The sequence below is a fragment of the Engystomops pustulosus genome, chromosome 10, assembly GCF_040894005.1.
Source record: "Engystomops pustulosus chromosome 10, aEngPut4.maternal, whole genome shotgun sequence".
Classification (NCBI taxonomy): Eukaryota; Metazoa; Chordata; class Amphibia; order Anura; family Leptodactylidae; genus Engystomops; species Engystomops pustulosus.
In genome coordinates, this window is record NC_092420.1 from 90,388,387 (window position 1) to 90,414,929 (window position 26,543).

General features: G+C 44.2%; 1 protein-coding gene across 3 annotated transcripts in view; it reads right to left on the reverse strand.

Annotated features, from left to right (window-relative positions):
* The window catches only part of PTCH2 (patched 2), a 29,570-nt gene extending 22,226 nt beyond the window's left edge, over window positions 1-7,344 (reverse strand). The window contains exons 1-4 of one of the 3 annotated variants that reach the window (XM_072129126.1): window positions 7,201-7,344; window positions 2,205-2,345; window positions 2,096-2,126; window positions 408-941 (exon numbers count right to left, since the gene is read on the reverse strand). In XM_072129126.1, the coding sequence (XP_071985227.1) occupies window positions 408-548 (141 nt within the window). In that variant the 5' untranslated portion in view covers window positions 549-941; window positions 2,096-2,126; window positions 2,205-2,345; window positions 7,201-7,344. Of the gene's footprint in view, window positions 1-407; window positions 1,940-2,095; window positions 2,165-2,204; window positions 2,346-7,200 lie in introns of those variants that run through there. The other 2 variants (XM_072129127.1, XM_072129125.1) reach the window with 2 other exon arrangements.
* Window positions 7,345-26,543: the final 19,199 nt, after the last annotated feature.

Below are 26,543 nucleotides of genomic sequence, written 5' to 3' on the forward strand. Positions count from 1 at the left end.
TGAACCCTTCAGCGACTGGACTATAAAACCGGTGGTTTAGAGACTAAAGATTCCTGCTCCCAACCGGCACAGAATAAAGAACAATAACAATGAATTTTCCATTAGGACATGTGCTGGAATGCAGGGACCCCACTTCCCACCCACAGCTTAAATGAAAACAAACGTAAAATCCATCCAAAATGTGAACAGGCGAAGAACAGAGCCAAACACGCAATGAATGACTCCAAGTCTGCTCCCAATATCATAACATTGAGTGCAAGCTCTGCAGGTTAGCAGTGTAACAAGCCTCAGCCAAAGACAGCTCAGTGCAGGATGTATGCAAGCAGCGCTTTCCCCAGTATTGGGCCCTTCACCCGGTTACAACCACCGATGACAACCACCGATGACAGCCGATGACAACAACTTACCTTAGATATCTGCTTAAGTGCAAAGGCGGCGTGACAATAACTGGGTCTCCGCAGCAGATCCGATCCTTGGTAGGAAGATTTGTAGCCCGGTGGTAAATCTGTAAAGCCTCTTTCCCCCTGCGTGGGGGGAACAGAGGCCATTGGTATCCTATAGAAAGCAGTGGGGGGACTACAAGCTTCAAAGGGTCGTCCGCTAAATATGTCACAAATCACCGACTTAGAAGAAATATCAACACAAAATAATCCATGCACAAGAGAGCTGCATCCGTCAGGAGCAAGACGGGGAATACAAGGGGGCTGGAGGTGCAGGGGTTTCCATCTAGGTGGGCAATTCCTTAGGTCCTGAGGTCTTCTCCTTCATGCTTCCAATGCAAAGAGCCGAGACAACAGGCAAGAAGACTGCGGAGGAACTAGTCCCAAAGACTGCAATGAGAGAAATCCCTGGAAGTGAGGAAAATGATGGCACAGCTCTGCCCTGTGTGATTCGGTGTCCGGCCTCTCAGCATCTGTGCTTAAGGCTACTCTCTACTGTGCCTGTAAAGAGAGAGAGGAAGGGAAGGAGGGAGGGGGGGCGCATGGAAATGTGTGGAGTTTCTCATTGGCCAGGGTAGAGGCAAATTACTCTCTAAACAACTCCTATTATTAGCTGCTAAGCAACAGCTCCCCAAAGTGAGGAGGGAGAGCGCAGACCACCCAGGCTGCTCCCTCTCAAATCAATGAGGGGACAGGAGGGGAGGGAGGGGGCTTCAACATAGAAGCCGCACAACTTTTACAGGAATTCTGCTCCACAGACCTCCAAATGCTACAAATTTCTTACCACCCTGCTCTGTCCAAACAGCCTGAACCCACCCTTCCCACATCGCCCCTCATCTCTTATTTAGTGGTGCAAACAGACAGACTGCACAGAGACAGCTGCAAGCGGCTATTGTAAGGCAGAGACAAAAACACCCAGAACACCCAGACTACCGGGGCACCCCAAATCCCGCAGCATCATTATCCATCAGACACTTTATACACGAATCAGGACTTTTAGACAAAAAAAAATGTAAATCTGTAAAAATGTAAAGATGATTTTTTTAAGTGCATTCAGAATTTCTATTTTCTCTCCATTTTTACATCTGTGCTGCGCCGGCCCCTATCCTGCTTGATTTTTTCAGACAGATGTTTATAGAATGGGATTGCAGAGCTGAGATGGATTATTTATGTAAGGGATGTGTGTATTTCTATAAAAGCCGGGGCCCCTTTCTCCCTCCCAGACGCTAAATGATCCATTTCACACGCATCACATCACTGCACAAACATTGTGTCAGAACACACAGCCCCAAAAATCCCAACGTTTCTCTCGCCATCTTGCAGCAATTAGAGAGGAACTGGGATGAATTGTTGGATCTTGGGGTGTCTCTGCATTTACATCCGTCTCATTGTTTGTCTGGATAGCACTAATGTCGCGATCACAGTCACTGATGGAAACAAATCCACCAGGTATATAATGTATGAAGCAGTGCATCCACATATAACTATATTTTTTATACCCCTTTCTCTATAACATATTGTATAATACTAGTAATAATATTAATTATAATAATAATAATTATACTAATAATATTTGTTAAGCAGCGCTTAAAAATAATGAGGGGCATATACAAATAAAATAAGGCATTACAGAGTAATAATAATCGCATACTCACGGTGGGAGGGTACAGAACGGGGACTTCTGACCTACTGCGATACATTTCTGCATATAACAGTAATCTAGATTACTAGATTCCCTGTTCACACCTGATGGAATATCCTCACCTTTCTTCTCATAAATTGCAGATATAAGTGATGCCAGCAGTGACAAGCGCAGTACCGGGCGGTGGCCAGCAGAGGGAGTGTGAGCTCAGTGTTGGCCATGTGCTCTGGCTGTGGGGGTCCATCTGGACAGATAGTGGGGTTCTGCAATGAAATAGAAGACATAAGGCATCAGTAGTGATACAGAGGTCCACACAGGACTACCATCATTACCACTGTGGAATATAATGGCGCTATATAAATAAAGATTATTGTATTAATATTAATTTATATAGTGCCAGCATTTCACAGATATTAATGGATGAGATAATACAAAGGGTCTTGTACAAGAAAAAGGCATCACTATTCATATATAATACAGCTGTTTCTAATCCTACCGTGTGATACTGTCTGCTGAGCTGTGTATCTAATCCTATCCTGTGTGATACTGTCTGCTGAGCTGTGTATCTAATCCTACAGTGTGATACTGTCTGCTGAGCCTTGTATCTAATCCTATCCTGTGTGATACTGTCTGCTGAACTGTGTATCTAATCCTATCCTGTGTGATACCGTCTGCTGAGCCATGTATCTAATCCTATCCTGTGTGATACTGTCTGCAGAGCTGTGTAACTAATCCTATCCTGTGTGATACTGGCTGCTGAGCTGTGTATCTAATCCTATACTGTGTGATACTGGCTGCTAAGCTGTGTATCTAATCCTATACTGTGTGATACTGTCTGCTGAGCTGTGTATCTAATCCTATCATGTGTGATACTGTCTGCTGAGTTGTGTATCTAATCCTATCCTGTGTGATACTGTCTGCTGAGCTGTGTATCTAATCCTATCCTGTGTGATACTGCCTGCTGAGCTGTGTATCTAATCCTATCCTGTGTGATACTGTCTGCTGAGCTGTGTATCTAATCCTATGATGTGTGATACTGTCTGCTGAGATGTGTATCTAATCCTATCCTGTGTGATACTGTCTGCTGAGCTGTGTATCTAATCCTATCCTGTGTGATACTGTCTGCTGAGCTGTGTATCTAATCCTATCCTGTGTGATACTGTCCGCTGAGCTACGTATCTAATCCTATCCTGTGTGATACTGTCTGCTGAGCTGTGTATCTAATCCTATCCTGTGTGATACTGTCTGCTGAGTTGTGTATCTAATCCTATCCTGTGTGATACTGTCTGCTGAGCTGTGTATCTAATCCCATCCTGTGTGATACTGTCTGCTGAGCTGTGTATCTAATCCCATCCTGTGTGATACTGTCTGCTGAGTTGTGTATCTAATCCTTCCTTGTGATACTGTCTGCTGAGCTGTGTATCTAATCCTACCGTGTGATACTGTCTGCTGAACTGTGTATCTAATCCTGTCCTGTATGATACTGTCTGCTGAGCTGTGTATCTAATCCTATCCTGTGTGATACCATCTGCTGAGCCGTGTATCTAATCCTATCCTGTGTGATACAGTCTGCAGAGCTGTGTAACTAATCCTATCCTGTGTGATACTGGCTGCTGAGCTGTGTATCTAATCCTACCCTGTGTGATACTGTCTGCTGAGCTGTGTATCTAATCCTATCATGTGTGATACTGTCTGCTGAGTTGTGTATCTAATCCTATCCTGTGTGATACTGTCTACTGAGCTGTGTATCTAATCCTATCCTGTGTGATACTGTCCGCTGAGCTGTGTATCTAATCCTATCCTGTGTGATACTGTCTACTGAGCTGTGTATCTAATCCTATCCTGTGTGATACTGTCCGCTGAGCTGTGTATCTAATCCTATCCTGTGTGATACTGTCCGCTGAGCTGTGTATCTAATCCTATACTGTGTGATACTGTCTGCTGAACTGTGTATCTAATTCTATCCTGTGTGATACTGTCTGCTGAACTGTGTATCTAATTCTATCCTGTGTGATACTGTCTGCTGAGCTGTGTATCTAATCCTATGTGATACTGTCCACTGAGCTGTGTATCTAATCCTATCCTATGTGATACTGTTCGCTGAGCTGTGTACCTGATACAACACAGTATATTATCGCACAGCACATGGCAGCACAGTAAATGATGGCGCGGTATATGGTGGCATAATGTATGATGGGACGGTATTTGTCATATGATGACACAGTATATAATGGCGCAGTATATGGCATATGGCGATACACTATATGATGGCACGATATACGATGGAATGGTACATGGTGGCACTGTATATGAAGGTGTGTTGTCTGGCACATGAAGATACAGTATATGAGTGCACGGTATATTGCACATGGTGGCACAGTATATGTCATAAGACAGCACAGAATATGACGGCACATGGCACATGATGGTGCCGTGTAGGGAACATGATGGCAGAGTATATAATGGCACATTATATGGCACATGACAGCAAAGTATATTACAGCACGGTGTATGGCATATGGTGGCACAGTATAAGATGGCATGGTATATGGAACAGTATGTGACGGCACGGTGTATGACACAGTTTATGATGGCACCGTATATGGGACAAGGTGGCAGAATATAAGATGGTATGGTATATGGCACAGTATAAGATGGCATGGTATATGGCACAGTGTATGACACAGTATATGATGGCACTGTATAAGATGGCATGTAATATGGCACGGTGTATGACACTGTATAAGATGGCAGGGTATATGATGGCATGGTGTATGGCACGGTATATGATGGCATGTAATATGGCACAGGATATGATGGCACAGTATAAGATGGCATGGTTTGTGGCACAGTATATGATGGCATGGTGTATGGCACAGTATATGATGGCACGGTATATAAGGGCACAGTATAAGATGGCATGGTATATGGCACAGTATATGATGGCACGGTATATGATGGCACTGTATAAGATGGCATGGTATGTGGCACAGTATATGATGGCATGGTATGTGGCACAGTATATGATGGCACGGTAAATAAGGGCACAGTATAAGATGGCATGGTATATGGCACAGTATATGATGGCACTGTATAAGATGGCATGTAATATGGCACAGGATATGATGGCACGGTGTATGACACTGTATATGATGGCATGGTGTATTGCATGGTATATGGCAGTGGTGGCGAACCTATGGCACTGGTGTCAGAGGTGGCACTACGAGCCCTTTCTGTGGGCACCCGGGCCATCGCCCCAGCGCACCAGACAAGACTCAAAAAATCTTCCTCCAGTTCCAAGCAACTTAAAAGATGCTGATATCAGTGATATTTTGATACTTGGGACTGTAGGAAGAGGAAGAATGAATAGAAAGGGCCGAATTATCTTTCGAGGACCTCCTGCTGGCCTCTACAGGTCTACAGAGGGACACTGAAAATAAGCTAAAATGATGCAGATTTTCCACCTTTCTACTGTTCTGCTGTCCTCAGGAGGCCAATATGATTGTTGAAGAACAGAGAGCAGTAAGGTACTGCTTCAATTTTGGTTGGCACCTTGCGATAAATAAGTGGGGGTTTGGGTGTCTTTTTGGGCACTCGGCCGCTAAAAGGTTTGCCATCACTGGTATATGGCATGGTGTATGGCACAGTATATGATGGCAGGGCACATGGGGGCACAGTATAAGATAGCATATGATAGCGGCTGTGGTGTTCACATGAAGCAATGATCCTGTAAGTAGGTTTTTCCAGGGTTAGACATCGATGACCTATCCACAGAGAAGACCATCGGTGTGCAATTACTGGGGTCTGGAACAGGAAGTGCCTGCACCCTGCTGCTGATTGGTTGCTTAGATAAAATGGGTATCATTAGGGCAATGTGCCTGGCATGTCTGTATGAGCACTGACCCTGAGGCAAATACCACTCTGGATGTCACGGCCTGACCCCCAGCTCCGCTGTATGGAGGGGGGTCTTCACCCCTGTGTTACATGCAGGGTCACCCCTTATCTCATTCTCTATGCACTCCGGGCCCCATGTTATATCCAGCCCGCGCGGGGGGAGTGCGGCGCGCTACAGGTGTGAGGCCGGTTCTGTGCATTGTATATACCAGGACGTCTGTGTTTAGACTATATCTATCAATGCCTGAGTGTGTATACAAGAGAGCGGCGTATCTGAGCCCGGGGGCTACAGAGTATCACATAATAGACCGGGGGAGGGCAGCAGTAACCCTTCACTGATGGAGCCATGCACCTATCATATGTCACTATGAGCTTAGATACATCAACAACAGTATCACATTGATAAGCTTAGATACACAGCTCCTCAAACAGTATCACACAGGAGAGGATTAGATACAAAGCTCAGCAGACAGTATCACACAGGGAAGGATCAGATACACAGCTCAGCAGACAGTATCACACAGGGAAGGATCAGATACACAGCTCAGCAGACAGTATCACACAGGGAAGGATCAGATACACAGCTCAGCAGACAGTATCACACAGGGAAGGATCAGATACACAGCTCAGCAGACAGTATCACACACGGTAGAATTAGATACACGGCTCAGCAGACTGTATCACACATGATGGGATTAGATACACAGCTCAGCAGACTGTATCACACAGGGTAGAATTAGATACACGGCTCAGCAGACAGTATCACATAGGAAAGGATTAGATACACAGCTCAGCAGACAGTATCACACAGGATAGGATTATATACACAGCTCAGCAGACAGTATCACACAGGATAGGATTAGATACACAGCTCAGCAGACAGTATCACACAGGACAGGATTAGATACACAGCTCAGCAGACAGTATCACACAGGATAGGATTAGATACACAGCTCAGCAGACAGTATCACACAAGATAAGATTAGATACGCAGCTCAGCAGACAGTATCACACAGGAGTTTTAGATACAAAGCTCAGCAGACAGTATCACACAGGATAGGATTAGATACACAGCTCAGCAGACAGTATCACACAGGAGTTTTAGATACAAAGCTCAGCAGACAGTATCACTCGTGGGGTTAGATACAGCAGGCAGGATATCACACATTATAAGATGAGATACGAATTTCAGCAGACAGAATGACACGTGATAGGATTAGATACACGGCTCAGCACCGCACTGCCCGGGTAGGAGATACAGGATGCTGGCAGACATGACACACTTCCTCGTCACTTGTCTTCTCCCTCATGACTGACAGATATCACTTGTGGGGTCAGCCAGCAGTGAGGAATGATGGGAATAGTAGTCTTCGCTCCGCCCTGTGTGATTACAATAACACATTATGAACTACAGGGACCAGAATCGTAAATCCGTAGCTGGTCACGCCCCCTGCGTAGATTCCAGCCAATAGGGAAAATCCCGCTGTACTAAAGTAAGCAATAGGAGACGCTTATGAGCTGATTGACAGTTGCAATTGCCAATCAGTGACATAACTTTTGGCGGGGACGTCATTGACAGTGAGAAGACTGAACTGTGAGGAAAACCTCCGCTGGAAACGCTCCGGGGGCGGGGCGAGAGGTGTTCTATATAAGCAGCGCAGGGGAGGACCGTTCTTACTGTAGTCTGTGGTCGGGGAGGGAGGTGAGTGCTGTGGCAGTTATGAGGGGATAGTATGTGTACATGTCCTCTGACTGGGCTGCTCCAGTGTTATTGATATTCAAAGGAGCAATAATCTGAGGCAATGAAGCTTCTTGTCCCTCCTTCCCTACTAGCCTTATCCCAGCCTCAACAAATCCATGACCCTGTCTGGGCCCTGCTCAAAGGCACCGGGGAACACCGGGAAAGTTATCAGCGCTGTCAGCCATATTCATCAATGATTTTGCACAAGTTTGATCATTAACCCTCCTAAAGGTTGACAAGTGGGTGTGGTCTGTATGAAACAGGATCCATCCCTTTAACCCCTTATCACCGACACTAGTTTTCAGCTCAATGACCAGACTCGATTTTTCAAATCTGACAAGTCTCACGATAATTGGTTATAACTTCGGAACGCTTTAACATATCCTGGTGATTTTGAGAATGTTTTCTCGTGACACATTGTACTTCATGTTAGTTATAAAATTTAAGTGATAAGTTTTGCGTTTCGTTCTGAAAAAAAGTGAAAATTTGGCAAAAGTTTGTAAAAATTCTTCATTTTCCAAGTTTGAAATGTTCTGGTTTCCAGACAGGAAGTAAAACTACCCAAAAAGTTTGATAATTAACATTTACAGAATATCTGCTTTATGTTGGGATGATATTTTATGCTTCCGGTCATTTTTCTAGGATGTTATGAGGTGCAGAACTTTAGGTGCGATTTTTCTTATTTTCATGAAAATTGCCATAACTCACATTTTGAGGGACAACTCAGCTTTCAAGTGACTTTGAGAGGCCTAAATAATAGTAAAACCCCATAAATTACCCCACTATAGAAACTTCACCCCTCAGGGTATGTAAAACAACTTCTATTAAGTCCATTAACCCTTTAAGTGTTTCACATGGGTTAAAAAATATGGACCTGCGATTTAGAAACTATGGAATTTTTTTGGAAATACATTCATTTAGGCCAAAACTGACATTTTCAGAATAAATTAAATGATGAAACGCACTGCAACGCTTGATGCCCAATTCCTCCCGAGTGTACTGATACCCCATATGTGGTGGTAAACTGCTGTACAGGCGCACGGCCGAGCATAGAATGAATGGAGGCGCCATTCACAGCAAATTTGTATTGTCACATTGTACGACCTATAAATTTTTATTTTTTTTGGTAATGCGATCATATGAGGGCTTATTTTTTATGGGATGAGATATAATTTATTTTGGGAGTCTAAAGCTTATTCATGAGATTTTATTAACTATTTCAAGGGGGACACAAACAAAATCATCAATTTTTATTTTGGATTGTGAGCATTCCCCCCCCCCCCCGCCCCGCTCACCGTAACGGAAAAATAATATTTTATCTTTATTCTCTGGTTCACTACGATTGCGGTGATACCTCATTTATATAGTTTTTCTTATTTTGCTCAATTTTCCTGAGCAAAACCAATATTGGAGAAAATCGCATTGTTTTTACTATTGACAACTTTTCAGGGCCATAACTTCTGTATTTTTCTGTTGTCAGATCTGGTTGAGGGCTTATTTTTTGCGAAAACAGTTGTTCTTTTCAGTCGTATCATATTAGGTAACGTAACTTTTTTTGATCACTTTTTAGAACATTTTTTGTGATGGTGTTTGATGAAAAATTGTATATTATGGGAATATTGATTTAGATTTATTGTACAGATTAATACGGACGCGGTGATACCAAATATGTACGTGTTTTGTGTTTTATATACTTTATTTGCATTTTATGTGTTACTGGGGAGATTATGGGACTTTTATTTTATTTATTTATTTAATTATATTATAAAAAGATTTAATTTAACAACGCCAAACATAGACAAAACACTCAATGATAAATCCCCCCCCCCCCCCCAAAATGTGTCAATTTGTCATCTGCAAACCCTCAGGGTGCGTTCACACGTTGCGGTTTAATTGCGTTTGAAACGCATTACAACAGCTGATGAGAGGTAATTTGCCTAATTACATTACCGTTTACGTTTATGATGCGTTTTGTAAACGGAAATGTTAACAGTAATGTAATTAGACAAATCACCCCTCCTCAGCTGTTGTAATGCGTTTCAAACGCAATGAAAATGAAGGTCAAAACGCAACGCATGAACGCGCCCTCATAGTACACGGACAGAAACAACAGCAAGTAGGCGCAATCTGATATCTAAGGTTGTGTTCACACTGTACACTTGATTTGGCCATTTTGAGACGCAATCCAAAAGCTCCAACTGGCTGAGGTAACATTGCGTTTCCATTTGTTACCTCAAAAAGTCATTATGGTGGAAGCCCATGCATCTCAAAACACAAAAAGCACCGTGTGAATGTGGCATCAAGTGGTAATTGCCCTTAACCCTTCCCCCACATCTTTAGCAAACGCGATGGAAATGCAATGTTACCTCAACATGTAACCACAGGGCCTTATAGTCTCTGCTGTGTATCTAAACCTGTCATGTGCGATACTGTCTTCTGAGATACTGTATCTGATCTTTTTGTGTGATACTGTCTTCTGTACGACATGGGAGAAGTATTTTCTGATTGTTGTGCGGTTCTGACCCGATGACTTGGCTGCGCCGCACGAGACACAACATAAGAAAGGCTTTCCTGGGCCAGGGCTCGGATCTGGAGCCGATGATTTGTGCTTGTATTTTTGGCTCAGCCTGTGAAGCGTCTGGGGAATGGCTCCTATTTTTATTCCAGAAGATGGGGTTGGCATTAGTGGTTAAACTCTGCTGACCTGCGCACGTTCCCCGCCACCCACACTGCTCCCACACTGCAAGTACACGTCTCCGGACACGCCAGCGAGTGCAAGAGGAGTGGTACTGTGTGCTGTATACACACTAGAAGTTGTACTGTGCCTGCCACATACCCTAGTACATACATGTGAGGTTGTACTGTGCCTGCCACATACCCTAGTACAGTGGTGGCGAACCTATGGCACGGGTGCCAGAGGCGACACTCCAAGCTCTTTCTGTGGGCACCCAGGCAATCGCTCCAGCACACCAGACAGGACTCAAAGAATCTTCCTGTAGTTCCAAGCAACTTAAAAGATGCTGCTTTCAGTCATATTTTAAAGTGACTTACTTGGCTACTTGAGACTGTAGGAAGAGGGAGAATTTGTAGACAGGGCCGAATTATCTCCGAAGGACCTCCTGCTGGCCCCATTATTCACTGTACAGATACAGAGGGAGACTGGAAAGAAGCTACAATGATGCAAATTTTTCCTCCTTCTTTCTACTGTGTTGGTGTCCTCAGGAGGCCAGTAAGATTGAACGTTGTTGAAGAACAGGAAGCAATAAGATCCTGCTCTAATTTTGGTTGGCACCTTGCGATAAATGAAGGGGATGTGGGTTTGCAGTTTGGGCACTTGGTCGCTAAAAGGTTCGCCATCACTGCCCTAGTACATACATGTGAGGTTGTACTGTGCCTGCCACATACCCTAGTACATACATGTGAGGTTGTACTGTGCCTGCCACATACCCTAGTACAGTGGTGGCGAACCTATGGCACAGGTGCCAGAGGTGGCACTCGGAGCTTTTTCTGTGGGCACCCGGGCCGTCACCAGAGAGGACTCCAGGTATCTTCCTACAATCCCAGACAGCCCAGGACTTCCTGTCACAAAGCTATTTTAACGTGGAAGCGCTACCTGGGACTACTGGAGGAGTGGGAAGGTGTGGACAGATGTGGATTATCATTGTAACTCCTGCTCTGGCCCTGACAATTCTTCCCGTTTATGGGATCCTGGAGGGAAGCTGCAATGATCATCCAAATTTCTTCTGATTTCTGCTTTATTAGTGTCCTTAGGAGGCTGATATCAATGAAAGCTGTGACAGAGTGTATAAATCACAAATTAAATTTCTGTGTTGGCACTATGCGATAAATAAGTGGGTCTTGGTTGTAGTTTGGGCACTCATTCACTAAAAGGTTCGCCACCACTGTACTAGGATATGTGGCAGGCACAGCACAACCTCTCATGTATGTACTAGGACAGTGATGGCAAACCTTTGAGACACCGAATGCCCAAACTACAACCAAAGCCAACATATTTTTCACAAAGTGCCAATGCGACAATTTAGGCAGCAACTTGTCCCTACTCTGTCACCTGAGGACACCAATACAGTAATAATAATAATTCCTTTATTTATATAGTGCTCACAGATTACGCAGTGCTAAAACAGAGCTTGCTAGATCAGTTAATTAAAAAAAAGTTCGGATTATCATTGTAGCTTCCTTCCAGGGTCCTGGGCTGCCTGAGACTGCAAGAGGTCTTGCAGAGTTTAGCAAACTGTGTTGGGATGAGGGCATATGTGCCCAAAGAGAGGGCTCTGAGTGCCACCCCTGGCACCCGTGCCATAGGTTCGCCACCACTGTCCTAGTACATACATGAGAGGTTGTACTGTACCTGTCACACATCCTAGTACATACATGAGAGGTTGTGCTGTGCCTGCCACATATCCTAGTACATACATGAGAGGTTGTACTGTACCTGTCACACATCCTAGTACATACATGAGAGGTTGTGCTGTGCCTGACGCACATCCTAGTACATACATGAGAGATTGCACTACTGCCAAATACCCTAGTACAGTGATGGCAAACCTTTTAGAGACCAAGTGCCCAAACTACAACAAAGACCCGCTTATTTAACGCAAAGTGCCAACACAAAAATTTAATTTGTGATTTATACTCCCTTCTCTGTCACAGTTTTCATTGATACCAGCACCCCGAGGACACCAATAAAGCAGAAAATAGTGCCAGGTAGAGCTGTCACTATAGCTCTGTGCACAGCAGGTCCTGGGCTGTCTGGGACTGTAGGAAGATACCTGGAGTCATTTCTGGTGATGGACTGAGTGCCGCCTCTGGCACCAGTGCCATAGGTTAGCCATCACTGCCCTAGTACATACATGAGGGGTTGTACTGTGTCTGCTACACATCCTAGTACATCCATGAGAGGTTGGATCCATGAGAGGTTGTACTGTACCTGTCACATATACTAGTACATACATGAGAGGTTGTACTGTACCTGTCACATATACTAGTACATACATGAGAGGTTGTGCTGTGCCTGCCACATATCCTAGTACATACATGAGAGGTTGTACTGTACCTGTCACATATACTAGTACATACATGAGAGGTTGTACTGTGCCTGCCACATATCCTAGTACATACATGAGAAGTTGTACTGTACCTGTCACATATACTAGTACATACATGAGAGGTTGTACTGTACCTGTCACATATACTAGTACATACATGAGAGGTTGTACTGTGCCTGCCACATATCCTAGTACATACATGAGAAGTTGTACTGTACCTGTCACATATACTAGTACATACATGAGAGGTTGTACTGTACCTGTCACATATACTAGTACATACATGAGAGGTTGTACTGTGCCTGCCACATATACTAGTACATACATGAGAGGTTGTACTGTGCCTGCCACATATACTAGTACATACATGAGAAGTTGTACTGTACCTGTCACATATACTAGTACATACATGAGAGGTTGTACTGTGCCTGCCACATATCCTAGTACATACATGAGAAGTTGTACTGTACCTGTCACATATACTAGTACATACATGAGAGGTTGTACTGTACCTGTCACATATACTAGTACATACATGAGAGGTTGTACTGTGCCTGCCACATATCCTAGTACATACATGAGAAGTTGTACTGTACCTGTCACATATACTAGTACATACATGAGAGGTTGTACTGTACCTGTCACATATACTAGTACATACATGAGAGGTTGTACTGTGCCTGCCACATATACTAGTACATACATGAGAGGTTGTACTGTGCCTGCCACATATACTAGTACATACATGAGAGGTTGTACTGTGCCTGCCACATATACTAGTACATACATGAGAGGTTGTACTGTGCTTGCCACATATACTAGTACATACATGAGAGGTTGTACTGTACCTGTCACATATACTAGTACATACATGAGAGGTTGTACTGTACCTGTCACATATACTAGTACATACATGAGAGGTTGTGCTGTGCCTGCCACATATACTAGTACATACATGAGAGGTTGTACTGTACCTGTCACATATACTAGTACATACATGAGAGGTTGTGCTGTGCCTGCCACATATACTAGTACATACATGAGAGGTTGTACTGTACCTGTCACATATACTAGTACATACATGAGAGGTTGTACTGTGCCTGCCACATATACTAGTACATACATGAGAGGTTGTACTGTGCTTGCCACATATACTAGTACATACATGAGAGGTTGTACTGTGCCTGCCACATATCCTAGTACATACATGAGAGGTTGTACTGTACCTGTCACATATCCTACTACATACATGAGAGGTTGTACTGTGCCTGCCACATATACTAGTACATACATGAGAGGTTGTACTGTGCCTGCCACATATACTAGTACATACATGAGAGGTTGTACTGTGCCTGCCACATATACTAGTACATACATGAGAGGTTGTACTGTGCCTGCCACATATACTAGTACATACATGAGAGGTTGTACTGTGCCTGCCACATATACTAGTACATACATGAGAGGTTGTACTGTGCCTGCCACATATACTAGTACATACATGAGAGGTTGTACTGTGCCTGCCACATATACTAGTACATACATGAGAGGTTGTACTGTGCCTGCCACATATACTAGTACATACATGAGAGGTTGTACTGTGCCTGTCACATATACTAGTACATACATGAGAGGTTGTACTGTGCCTGCCACATATACTAGTACATACATGAGAGGTTGTACTGTGCCTGCCACATATACTAGTACATACATGAGAGGTTGTACTGTGCCTGCCACATATACTAGTACATACATGAGAGGTTGTACTGTGCCTGCCACATATACTAGTACATACATGAGAGGTTGTACTGTGCCTGCCACATATACTAGTACATACATGAGAGGTTGTACTGTGCCTGCCACATATACTAGTACATACATGAGAGGTTGTACTGTGCCTGCCACATATACTAGTACATACATGAGAGGTTGTACTGTGCCTGCCACATATACTAGTACATACATGAGAGGTTGTACTGTGCCTGCCACATATACTAGTACATACATGAGAGGTTGTACTGTGCCTGCCACATATACTAGTACATACATGAGAGGTTGTACTGTATATATCCCTGTGAAGATCATAAGTCTCCAGGTTCGCAGCTTCACAGATTTCTTGAGATGTTCATAAAAAGACTGAGGGTGATGTCACACATAGCGTTTTTAGTGCATTTTCAGATAGTAAAAAACGCATGCGCTTTTGTCCGGTTTTCCGAATTTGCGCAATTAAAAACTGACAAAAACGCATGCGTTTTTACGATCTGAAAACGCACTAAAACGAAACTAAAAACGACCCAAAAAATGCCATGTGTGACATCACTCTGAGGCTTGAAGAACAGATAGGAAATAGGACCCACTGCTACCAGTCTTAGAGACACCACATCAGACCTGTATACAGTCTGCCCCCTGTTGGTCGCCAGTGGTACTGAGGCAGCCATGTCTATCACATGCATACATTGCTTTGATAACGGTTTGTTACAGTGTATCAGTACAGACAATGTACTCTGCTTTTGGGTGGATTGGGTTATACCTGCATCCTCTGATTATATTACCTTTGAGGTCATGTATTTAGGGATGGCTCATATGTTGGAATGATTTACTGATGGCTCCTAATTTTGGGGTGCAGACTGTGATGTGGGTGCAGGATATGTTTATCACTGGAGATTAGCCCCATCTGGCACAGTTTGCAGGAACGTGTGTGAACGTCTCGCCCTTGGGCTGGTGGAGGGATGAGAGGCAGACAGGAACCTTAACAAACTGAGGGAGGTCTTCATCTGAGGCCTGCCAGCTTCTATATAAACAATTGGGGATGACCAGCCCGCTGCAGAACTGTTCCACATGGCCCTGAAGGCTGCGGCCTCACATGGGGCCGCTCTGGGTAGATTGCACCCAACCATAGAGCAGAGGGAGGAGGGGGGCATTTATTTACACAGACACAGATCCAAAATGATAGAAAGACAAATATACCAAGACACCAGGAGACGGGAACAGCTTATTTACAGAAGGCTCCAAACCTGGGGAGACCGAATTAACCCCCTCACACCCTGCAAACACTGACACTAACCCCTCAGAAAATGTAACATGTAGTACAAGGCGAGAGCGGGGGTCACACACAACTAGAGCAAGTGTGCAGATTACAGAGTTACCCCAAAACTACCACCGATTCTACCAAATCTTCAGAACAATCTGCACAGCTTTACTAAAGATTCCTCCAGTGTGAACACAACCTAAAGAAATAGGGAACCACATTCCCTCTGTAAGGTTTATTCACACTGTTTCTTTTTCTCTGAAGCTTTAACTGAACCGTTCTTGTTCACACTTAAGGGTGATGCCACACATGGCGTTTTTGTTCCCTTTTTGGTCCATTTTTAGGGTGATGCCACACATGGCGTTTTTGTTCCCTTTTTGGTCCATTTTTAGGGTGATGCCACACATGGTGTTTTGAAACCGTTTTTGGTCCGTTTTTAAGCAGGCCGTTAAAAACCGCATGCGGTTTTTGAAAACGCATCCGTTTTTGTCCGTTTTTTATTGCGCAAATTAGGAAAACCTGTCAAAAACGGATGCATTTTAAAAAACCGCATGCGGTTTTTTTAACGGATTGCTTAAGAACTGACCAAAAACTTTTCAAAATGCCATGTGTGGCATCACTCTTAGGCCGGCGCCACACAGGGCGCTTTGTCTGCGCTTGCAAACGCAGACAAAGTCGCGCCCACCGGTCGCAAAACACCGACGGCTCGTTCCCGATCGCAGACTGTATCGCACAGGATAGGATTAGATACACGGCTCAGCAGACTGTATCGCACAGGATAGGATTAGATACACGGCTCAGCAGACTGTATCACACTGGATAGGATGGCTCTGGCTGAGCCCTTATATAGAATTTTTCAAATTCCTGTACCTTACACATGATCCTACTGGATGTACAGTTATGTCCTGGTGATTGTGCGCCGCCCTGCAGGAGCTGGCAGTGATTGTCACCATCGGTTCTGCTGGACAGTGATCATGAGCTGCTGATGGCCACGACATGAACCTTTAGGGCGCTGTCCCACGTTGCGTTCTCAAACGCAGACGCAGACAAAACCGCGCCCACCGGGGCGGTCCGATTGCATCCGATTGCAATGCAAAACACCGGTGGCTCGTTCCCGATCGCAGGCGTTTCCATAGAAACGCCGTTGCGATCGGACCACGGACCGCCCCGGTGGGCGCGGTTTTGTCTGCGTCTGCGTTTGCGAACGCAACGTGGGACAGCGCCCTTACAATCCAGAGCCGTGTGTCCATCACCCCGGCCTGATTCATAATAACATTTGTTTGCTGAAAGTGGACAATCTCTCTAACTAATCAGTTGAGGTGTGATCGTGTATTAGACTCCAGTCACAACCAGAGCTGCATACACTTGTATGGGATTTATAGCTAATTTGTTCTGCAGATTCTCTGCTGTAAGATCTCCTGTACAGCCTTGTGCCCTGCTAATTCCATAGAATGATCAATATCGATTTGAATGCAGCTCTGGATGTGACTGGAGTGTAAGCTTTGTCATATGGTAGTGGTTTGGAACTACACAGAGACAAGGTGTGATGGAAAGATATGCACCTGTGCTGTGTTTTCAGTCCCCTCCTGAGTTTGGTTTACAATAACTGATGCAAAAGAAAATTGATCATGTGAATAAGCCCTAGTATATCCGAGTACATGGTGAACAACACAAAGCAGATGTCCCTGTGCAGAGTCCTGTCCCCTACAAATATTGCTGTAGAGGACAGTAAGGTAACCTACAAACCTCTCATTTATAGCTGAATGTGATGGAAGTGTGTGGCAGTCACAAGGTCAGTGATGTCCGTAATTAAAGGTTACAAGGTTCAGCATCTGCAGTGACCACCAGGTCTGACAGCCCGAGGGGGCGAATGTCTGCAATAATAAATGCCAGCAAATAGTGGAGAGCAGGGAACCCCCAAGATGATCAATTATTATAGAAGCGGTGTTATCAGACATGAGTGCATTTACTGCTCCCTATCTTATCTTTTTATTACAGATACAAGTTCAGCTATTTTAAGGGATTGTCCAGTGCTCTGTTAGCAGTAGGTAAGAAGGAGAAATCTCACAAGAATTGTATTCAATTGTGATAACTTATATGTGCTCCAGAAATGGGTCCTAAGTAACCAAAGAGGATCTCATACATTATATAACATTGGTTCTGTGACCACTTTGAGTGTGCGATCACACGTGGCGCTCACAATGCAAGCACCCGGCGGCAGGGCCTGATCACATATGTGTTTCCAGTCAGGCTGCGTTCACACATTCAGTTTTTATGATGTAGTTTTTGATGTCAGAACCAGGAGTGGAGCGAAAAAAAGGATGTTCTCATTCATTATGATCCACCCCTGTTGTTGGGTTTAAACTGCATCTGAAAAGCTGAACATATGAAGGCATCATGTGATAGGTAACCAGTATAGTCTATAAAAATATACAAATACTCACCCCCGCTCCTTTTCATCTTAATCTGTCACTGTCCGTCGCTATTCTTGACACCCCGGGATCACCTAGAAAACAAACTTCTAATTAGAAGCATGAAAAGCGGGGACAAGATGTCCGGCGCTTCAGGCTGCTAATTATGCCCCCCCCCCCCCATCACCTATTTGTAGGTTTCTTTGTTTTTATGAGGTTTATTTGCTTTAAGGTCTTGAGCCTGATTTATCGTTGTGGTTTATAAATGAGACATTTGTCTGAAAAGTCGCACAAAAGTCTCAAATGCTAAAGCAGCATCTTAGGCGCCACATCATATAGAACAATAGGTTTTTTTTTTCAAATGGAAGTCGTAAAACGGATGGCGCTTTTCGAGGGAGTATTTCCTTGAGTATTCCCTCCCCTCTTCATCAGGATCATGTACAGGGAGGGGAAAAAGAGCAAATAGTGATACACACTGACTGCTGGGAGTAAGTAAAATTGTGCTTAAAGGACATCTACTACCAGATTACTACGAGATTTATTAGAGTCTAAATAGGTTGCTCGTTACGTCTAGGGGATGGGGGACCGTGTTTTACATGTATTTTAGCTTCTTTATTGCCTAAATAATAAATTTGTAAAAGTGCCGGAGACGGTCAGGCAGGCGGTGCCTCTCGGATTCCACAGACTTTAATATATTAACACATTTCCTCCTCAAGCCTCCTCTTACTGCAGGTCGGGGAACTAGGATTGGGCCGTGACGTCACAGGCGGGGTGTGGAGAGAGCATGGCGTGTGCTCTCCCCTAGTTCCCCGGCCAGGAGCAGGAGAACTTTAAAGGGGTATTCTCGTCTGGGCATTCACATTCAGTTTGATAAATCTGCCATATATAAACATTTCTTCAATTAGATGTTATTAAAAAATATGTTCCTGTGTGAAGATAATTTCTCATAAATATAGTCAAGTTGTCCCTTAGAAACGAGATGGCTTCCTCGGATACGGCCACGTCTGCTGGAGGGATTGCACAAAGAAACAAAAGGTTTTTGTATATGAAATGTCCGGGAGTTATTACATGTCGCACAGCCGTCCTGTGGCAATGAATGCTGAATCCAGGAGGTCAGACAGGACTCAATAGCTCATGTCTGGCTACTGCTGCCAGAGTGTGACGTGGTCGTAACCGAGGAAGCCATCTCATTTCTAAGGGACAGAATGACTACATTTATGAGAAATTATCTTCACACAGGAACATTTTTTTTAATAACATCCAATTGAAGAAATGTTTATAAATGGAAGATTAGTGAACTGAATGTGACTGCCCAGGCGAGAATACCCCTTTAACTATATAAGTCACTTCCAAAATATGACAGACACTTCTTGCTGGGTGGAAAATTAGGTCACAGCTTTATTTATTTTATATATTAACCCGTAATATTCCATATCAGGCACTTGGGATAGAATCACACATTTTTGAGCTCTGGAAGTTTTATGCCCAGCTGGACTCCCAGCTGGGAAGTCGGCCAACCGAGCAAGCACCATGTCAAATCTACCACCATTCCACCTGCTGTGACTTGAAATTAACTATAAAATACAAAAGGTAAAACGTTACAAAATCACAGTTATTAAAGTGCAAAAGTACCCAAACGTTTACCCCTTTGCATCTTATAACGTCAACCCCCAGTCTAGGGGTACCATCCTTAAACAGTCAGGTGTAATCCACAATCTGGTGGTAGATGTCCTTTAACCCCTTCACGCTCCGTGGTGGATATATCCGCCACGGAGCTATGAAGGGTGTATGAAGAGGGCTCACGGGCTGATCCCTCTCCATACAGAGATGGGCTTTGCTGCATGTCCCAGCAAAGACCCATCGCTAACACCCGTGGTCGGTGCTTGCACCAATCGCGGGTGTCCACCTGTTGTTTCCCGCCTGGGGGAGGGGGGGGGCGGCGATCGGTTGCCATGGTAGCCTCGGGTCTTCGTAAGACCCAAGGCTGAGTGGCTTCTGAAGATTCGTTACAATGAACCGGTGACTCATTGTAATGAATCATGTGCAAAAATGGCATATACAGGCAGTCCCCTACTTAAGGACACCCAACTTGCAGGCAACCCATAGTTACAGACAGACCCCTCTGACCTCTGGTGAAGCTTTCTGAATGCTTTACTATAGTCCCAGATTGCAATAATCAGCTTTAAGGTGAAGCTTTATTGGTCCCATTACAGCAAAAATTGTTTAAACTTCAATTGTCACAGGGGGCCAAAATTTTTTTTTGTCTGGATCTACAATTATAAAATATACAGTTTCAACTTGCATACAAATTCAACTTAAGAACAAACCTCTGGACCCTATCTTGTATGTAACCCGGGGACTGCCTGTACTGCAATACAGTTGTATTGCAGTATATGGTAGGAACAATCAGACCATCTAGGGCAGTGTTGGCGAACCTTTTAGCGGCCGAGTGCCCAAACTGCAACCCAAACCCCCCCTTATTTATCACGAGGTGCCAACCAAAAATTAAAGCAGTAACTTATTGCTCCCTGTTCAACAACTTTCAATCATATAGGCCTCCTGAGGACTGCAACACAGTAGAAAGATGGAGAATTTTCATCATTTTAGCTTCTTTCCAGGGTCCTTCTGTACAGAGAATATTGTGGGGCCAACAGGAGGTCCTCTAAAGATAATTTGGCCCTGTCTACTCATTCTCCCACTTCCGACAGTCCCATGTAGCGGAGTAAGTATCAAAATATGACTGAAAGCAGCAAGTTGCTTGGAACTACAGGAAGATTCTTTGAGTTCTGTCTGGTGTGCTGGGGCCATGGCCCGGATGCCCACAGAAAGGGCTTTGAGTGCCGCCTCTGGCACCCGTGCCATAGGTTTGCCATCACTGATCTAGGGTTAATGTACCTTAGAGGGTCCAAGAAATAGTGAAAATAAAAAAGGGAAAAAAAAGGTAAAAAATTTATAAAATATTAAAAGTTCAAATCACCCCCCCCCCCTTTCCCTAGAACTGATATAAAACATAATAAACAGTAAAAATCACAGACACATTAGGTATCGCCGCATCCCAAAATGTCTGATCTATCAAAATATAAAAACGGTTATTGCCGGCGATGACCTCCGGAATGGCAAATGGCGCCCAAATGTCCGAAACACGACTTTTACACCTTTTTACATGACATAAAAAATGATCAAAATTTCGCACAGTCCTCAAAATGATAGCAATTAAAACCTCAGCTGATTTCGCAAAAAATGACACCTCGCCCAGCTCCGTACACCGAAGTATTAAAAGAGTTATTAGCGTCAGAAGATGGCAAATTTTTTTTTCTTTTTTTGTACACATTCGTTTCATTTTTGAAAATGTTTAAAAATGCAATAAAACCTGTATAAATTTGTATAACCTGTATAACCTGTATAAATTTTTAAATCACCGCGATCGTACCGAAGCAAAGAATAAAGTAGAGGTGTTATTTTGAGCGAAGAATGAAAGTCGTAACAAACCGAGCCCACAAGAAAGTGACGCACATGCGTTTTTTGTTTTGTTTTTTTCAATTTTTTTCCAGCTTCCCACTACATGGCAGGGAATAATAAATAACATTACGGGAAAGTAAAATTTGTTACACACAAAATAAGCCCTCACACAGCTCTGTACACGGAAAAATGAAAAGTTATGGATTTTTGAAGATGAAGAGCGGAAAATGAGCGAAAATACCCTGCGTCCTTAAGGGGTTAAGTCAAAAAACATTTCAATAATTATACATTTATGTCAAGAAAAGATAGTTTTCCAATTTCAGGATGATCATAATAATATAAAAGACCTAGAATGAGACCTTGATTTAGCGTCTCATAAAATTCATAATAGATATTTAAAATGGTCACAGAAGGACTGATGAAAATAGACGCAGAATAAATGCATTCAACAATATTTCATATATAATCGGTACAATGATAAGTAAATAAATATAAAATTGTAAAATTGCAGAATTAATACAACATAATCAGATATTAAACATAAGAGGTAGTTAAGAAGTGTAATACTGGAAATGTAAAATAAGGGTAAAATTTAACCAGGAACGGTGGGTAAAATCATGCAGCTGAAATGGAGGAGGAACCATATTTCCTCCGTAAACGGGGAAAAGATCGGACATGTCCTACCCTTTCTCGTTTTACGGTGCTCTGCACCGTGTATCTCTATGGAGAGAGATGCACACACTCGGCTACGGTGTGTTAGTTGTTTTTTTGAGACTCTTGTCTGCAAAGTCGCACAAATGTTGAAGCGACCCCTTCTAAACTATTGCCTGCGCCCCCTCTGAGTTGGGGTGCTACTCCCCCTCTATTTTGAATCCACTCCTGGGTGGGACACTAGAATTTGCATTTAAAAATCTGAAAGTGAGAACTCCTCCATAGCCATTGCTTTAATTTTTTGCATCTTCACTTGTTGCACTTTTCCCAAAAATAGAGGGGTAAATTGTTGTACTGTCATAAGCTTCCCTGCCAGATGTCACATAGCCCAGGGACATTATCTCATTGACTACAGTGTGAATGGGAACATAAAGTGAACCCTTGTTTGCTTGCCAGACGCAAGCCTTTTTCAGTAGGGGATAATTGTTGGATTTTTATGGTTTTCTCCTCTTTCAAAGTGGGTTTTCCCCATATGTCTCATTTACAGGACAGTGGATAAGTGTCTGATTGTGAAGGGTCCAACACTGGGACCCCCAGCAATCATGAGAATGGCAGCCACAGGTACCCCAGGTAAAGGCTGGGGGTGTGCATACTCAGCCCACGTTGCGCTCTTCTCTATGGAACTTCTAGGATAAGGTTAAATCCCAAAAAGGTCACTCACCTATTCTGTGTCCTGTGAATAAGTGTCATTAGTAGGAAATCCTATAATGTCACAATGTATTCGCTCTATGTGGGCCTGGGAGTAGGGGAATGTTCGCACTGGGATCTGAGGGTATTGCAGGACGCACCATGCAAGTATCTAAACATATTCAACATATTTATCAGATTTCAGATACCAACAGGATCTGTATCACAGCTGTGTGAACAAGCACGGAAAAAAAACCCTTCTGAAACATCATAGAAGATCATGGGCTGGACTTGTGAGTGATAAGTTATGTTTTATTGTTGTGTTTTACAGGCAGATAATTGCTTTGTCCTCTAGTGAACTCTCCTCATAGACTCCGAATGACACATTGCACAATACCGCGCTTTTCTTGGGGGGAGATTTATTAATCGATGACTTGTCCTTAAAGAGTGTAACAGTATCCAGTCTCGCCAATCCACTGCAAGACATCCAGCTGCGCAAATCTCTCTCCAGTGCTGGAAGTCTGTTACAGTGTATCAGTGGAGGGTGTCAGGCGATTCCCAGCTCGCATCAATGTCATTATAAGAGTGTCATTCACACTAGACTGACGAAAGTCAATGTGACGTGGACCATTAGCATGTGGCAGCTATATTTATTGTAGGATCTGGCAACTTTTTATGTTTCTCATAAAACAGTTGCATTAAAATCTCAGGTAGGTTGTATGTCACTGTAAGGCCCCATTCACATGGCTGTATTCAGTCATAAAACCTGTAAACTGACCACTGCCCCAGGACAGCAGACTCCTGGTGATATAGTTATAGATGATGCTACAGGTCCCTGATCCCCCTAGGGCAGTGATGGCGAACCTTTTAGAGACTGAGTGCCCAAACTACAACAAAGACCCACTTATTTATCACAAAGTGCCAACACAGAAATGTAATTTGTGATTTATACTCCCTTCTATGTCACAGTTTTCATTGATACCATCACCCTGAGGATACCAATAAAGCAGAAAATAGTCCCAGGTTGAGCTGTCACTTTAATATAGCTCTGTGCACAGCAAGTCCTGGGCTGTCTGGGACTGTAGGAAGATACCTGGACTCATCTCTGGTGATGGCCTGAGTGCCCACAGAAAGGGCTCTGAGTGCTACCTCTGGCACTAGTGCCATAGGTTAGCCATCACTGCCCTAGGGGATAGGGACTGTATGGCTATGAGGCTGGGTCCTGGGGCAGCATTCATTCCCATCATGCGGTCTTCTATGGACTGAATGTGCTCCCTACAATAGGTCTGCCTGGGGACCCGGCCTTACTTTTAGGGCTGTTCGTGTAATTCATAGATGAGAGAATTGTCCATATGGCATGGGGTTAATGTATAATATATTCTGTAACACAATGCAGTGAGCGTCATAGCAATTCTGGTTGCACCATAGGGGGCTACACACCTAGAGAGCGAGTGCAACCTTATGATGAGTTTGCTCACAGGATATGGTGTCAATGAGCACAGCCGCCTGTGCTCTAGCAGGGAAGGGGTTAATGCAGCAAGTTGTACCACCCAAGACTAATTATAATAACGTATTACGTCCCTCTTTTGTGGCTCTGATGAATGGCTCCTTTAAGATTTTGGGGGTCTTTTGTTGTTGCTTTTAGTTTTGTTTTGTGTCTCGGTGGAGGGGCCGGGGAGGGGGGGTGGAGGGCAGGGAGTAGCAGGTGGCAGTAAGGGGGCTGTTTGTAGCCCTCGCAATCTTTTATTTCATCCAGCAGAGAAGCGGCCCGTTGTGTCATTTCTCACAGAAAGTTACAAAATAACCCGGCGCGATGTTTGCCAACACTGAGTCCAATAAATCTGCCTACCCGGGGCGAGCGTGGACGGCCCCAGCGCAGATGCGAAAACCAGTGTGCCGCTTTATTATATCACAGCAATCGCGCCAGGCTTCTATCTATAAATCTAAAATAACAGCACAATATCGGTTATAATATCCTATAAAGCTTGGAAAGATGAGTGAGTGCCTATATGGCCGCCTGAGGACACCAACTTCCCAAACAAATAACCTGACTGCTACGGACACAAGAGCAGTCACTCCTTTACATCACTAGGAAAAACTACAGCTTCTAGAGGTGCTGCAATGGCCACCAAAGCAATTCTCATCCAGCTTTCCCCAGAACTGATAGAACTAAAAAAAAATCTGATAAAACAAACAAAAATCCAAGGTAACATCTAATTTTTAATACAGTGTACACTCTAGTATAAGCTGACCCGAGTATAAGCCAAGGCCCCTAATTTTACCACCAAAAACTGGGAAAACCTATTGACTTGAGTATAAGCCGAGGGTGGGAAATACAGTCCCCTGTAGTTTATAGCCTGCCAGCAGCCTGTAGTATATGGCCTGCCAGCCCCCTGTAGTATATGGCCTGCCAGCCCCCTATAGCATATGGCCTGCCAGCCCCCTGTAGTATATAGCCTGCCAGCCCCCACTAGTATATAGCCAGTCAGCCTCCTGTAGTATATAGCCTGCCAGCCTCCTGTAGTATATAGCCTGCCAGCCTCCTGTAGTATATAGCCAGTCAGCCCCCTGTAGTATATAGCCAGTGAGTCCCCTGTAGTATATGGCCTGCCAGTCCCCTGTAGTATATGGCCTGCCAGCCCCCTGTAGTATATGGCCTGCCAGCCCCCTGTAGTATATGGCCTGCCAGCCCCCTGTAGTATATGGCCTGCCAGCCCCCTGTAGTATATGGCCTGCCAGCCCCCTGTAGTATATGGCCTGCCAGCCCCCTGTAGTATATGGCCTGCCAGCCCCCTGTAGTATATGGCCTGCCAGCCCCCCCCCCGTAGCATGTAGCCAGACAGCCCCCCCCCTGTAGTATATAGCCAGACAGCCCCCCCCTGTAGTATATAGCCAGACAGCCCCCCCCTGTAGTATATAGCCAGACAGCCCCCCCCTGTAGTATATAGCCAGACAGCCCCCCCCTGTAGTATATAGCCAGACAGCCCCCCCCTGTAGTATATAGCCAGCCAGACCCCCAGTAGTGTATAGCCAGCCAGACCCCCAGTAGTGTATAGCCAGCCAGACCCCCAGTAGTGTATAGCCAGCCAGACCCCCAGTAGTGTATAGCGGCTTCCCGATGCTCGTCGCGGGTCCTCTTCTGTCTTCTTTCCACTGTAATGTCACCAGCGGCTGCTTCATAGTATGCGCTGGCCCGCAGATCCAATGGACGCGTCTCTGCCGGCTGTCACAGCGGAGAGAATACAGAAGAGGACCCGGTACGAGCATCGGGGACGCCTGAAGGTGAGTGAATATGTAGTTATTTTTTTTATTGACTGGTGTGTAAGCCGAGGTGAGATTTTTCAGCACATTTTTTGTGCTGAAAAACTCAATTTATACACAAGTATATATGGTATCTGAGTGTAAAATCTCTTCTATTTATAAACTTACGAACACAGAAAGAATCACATTATTATAAAAGCTACAATCTAGGAATTATGTAATGATTCATGCTGTACCCCAAGACAGAAGCAGTTGGTCCCTGC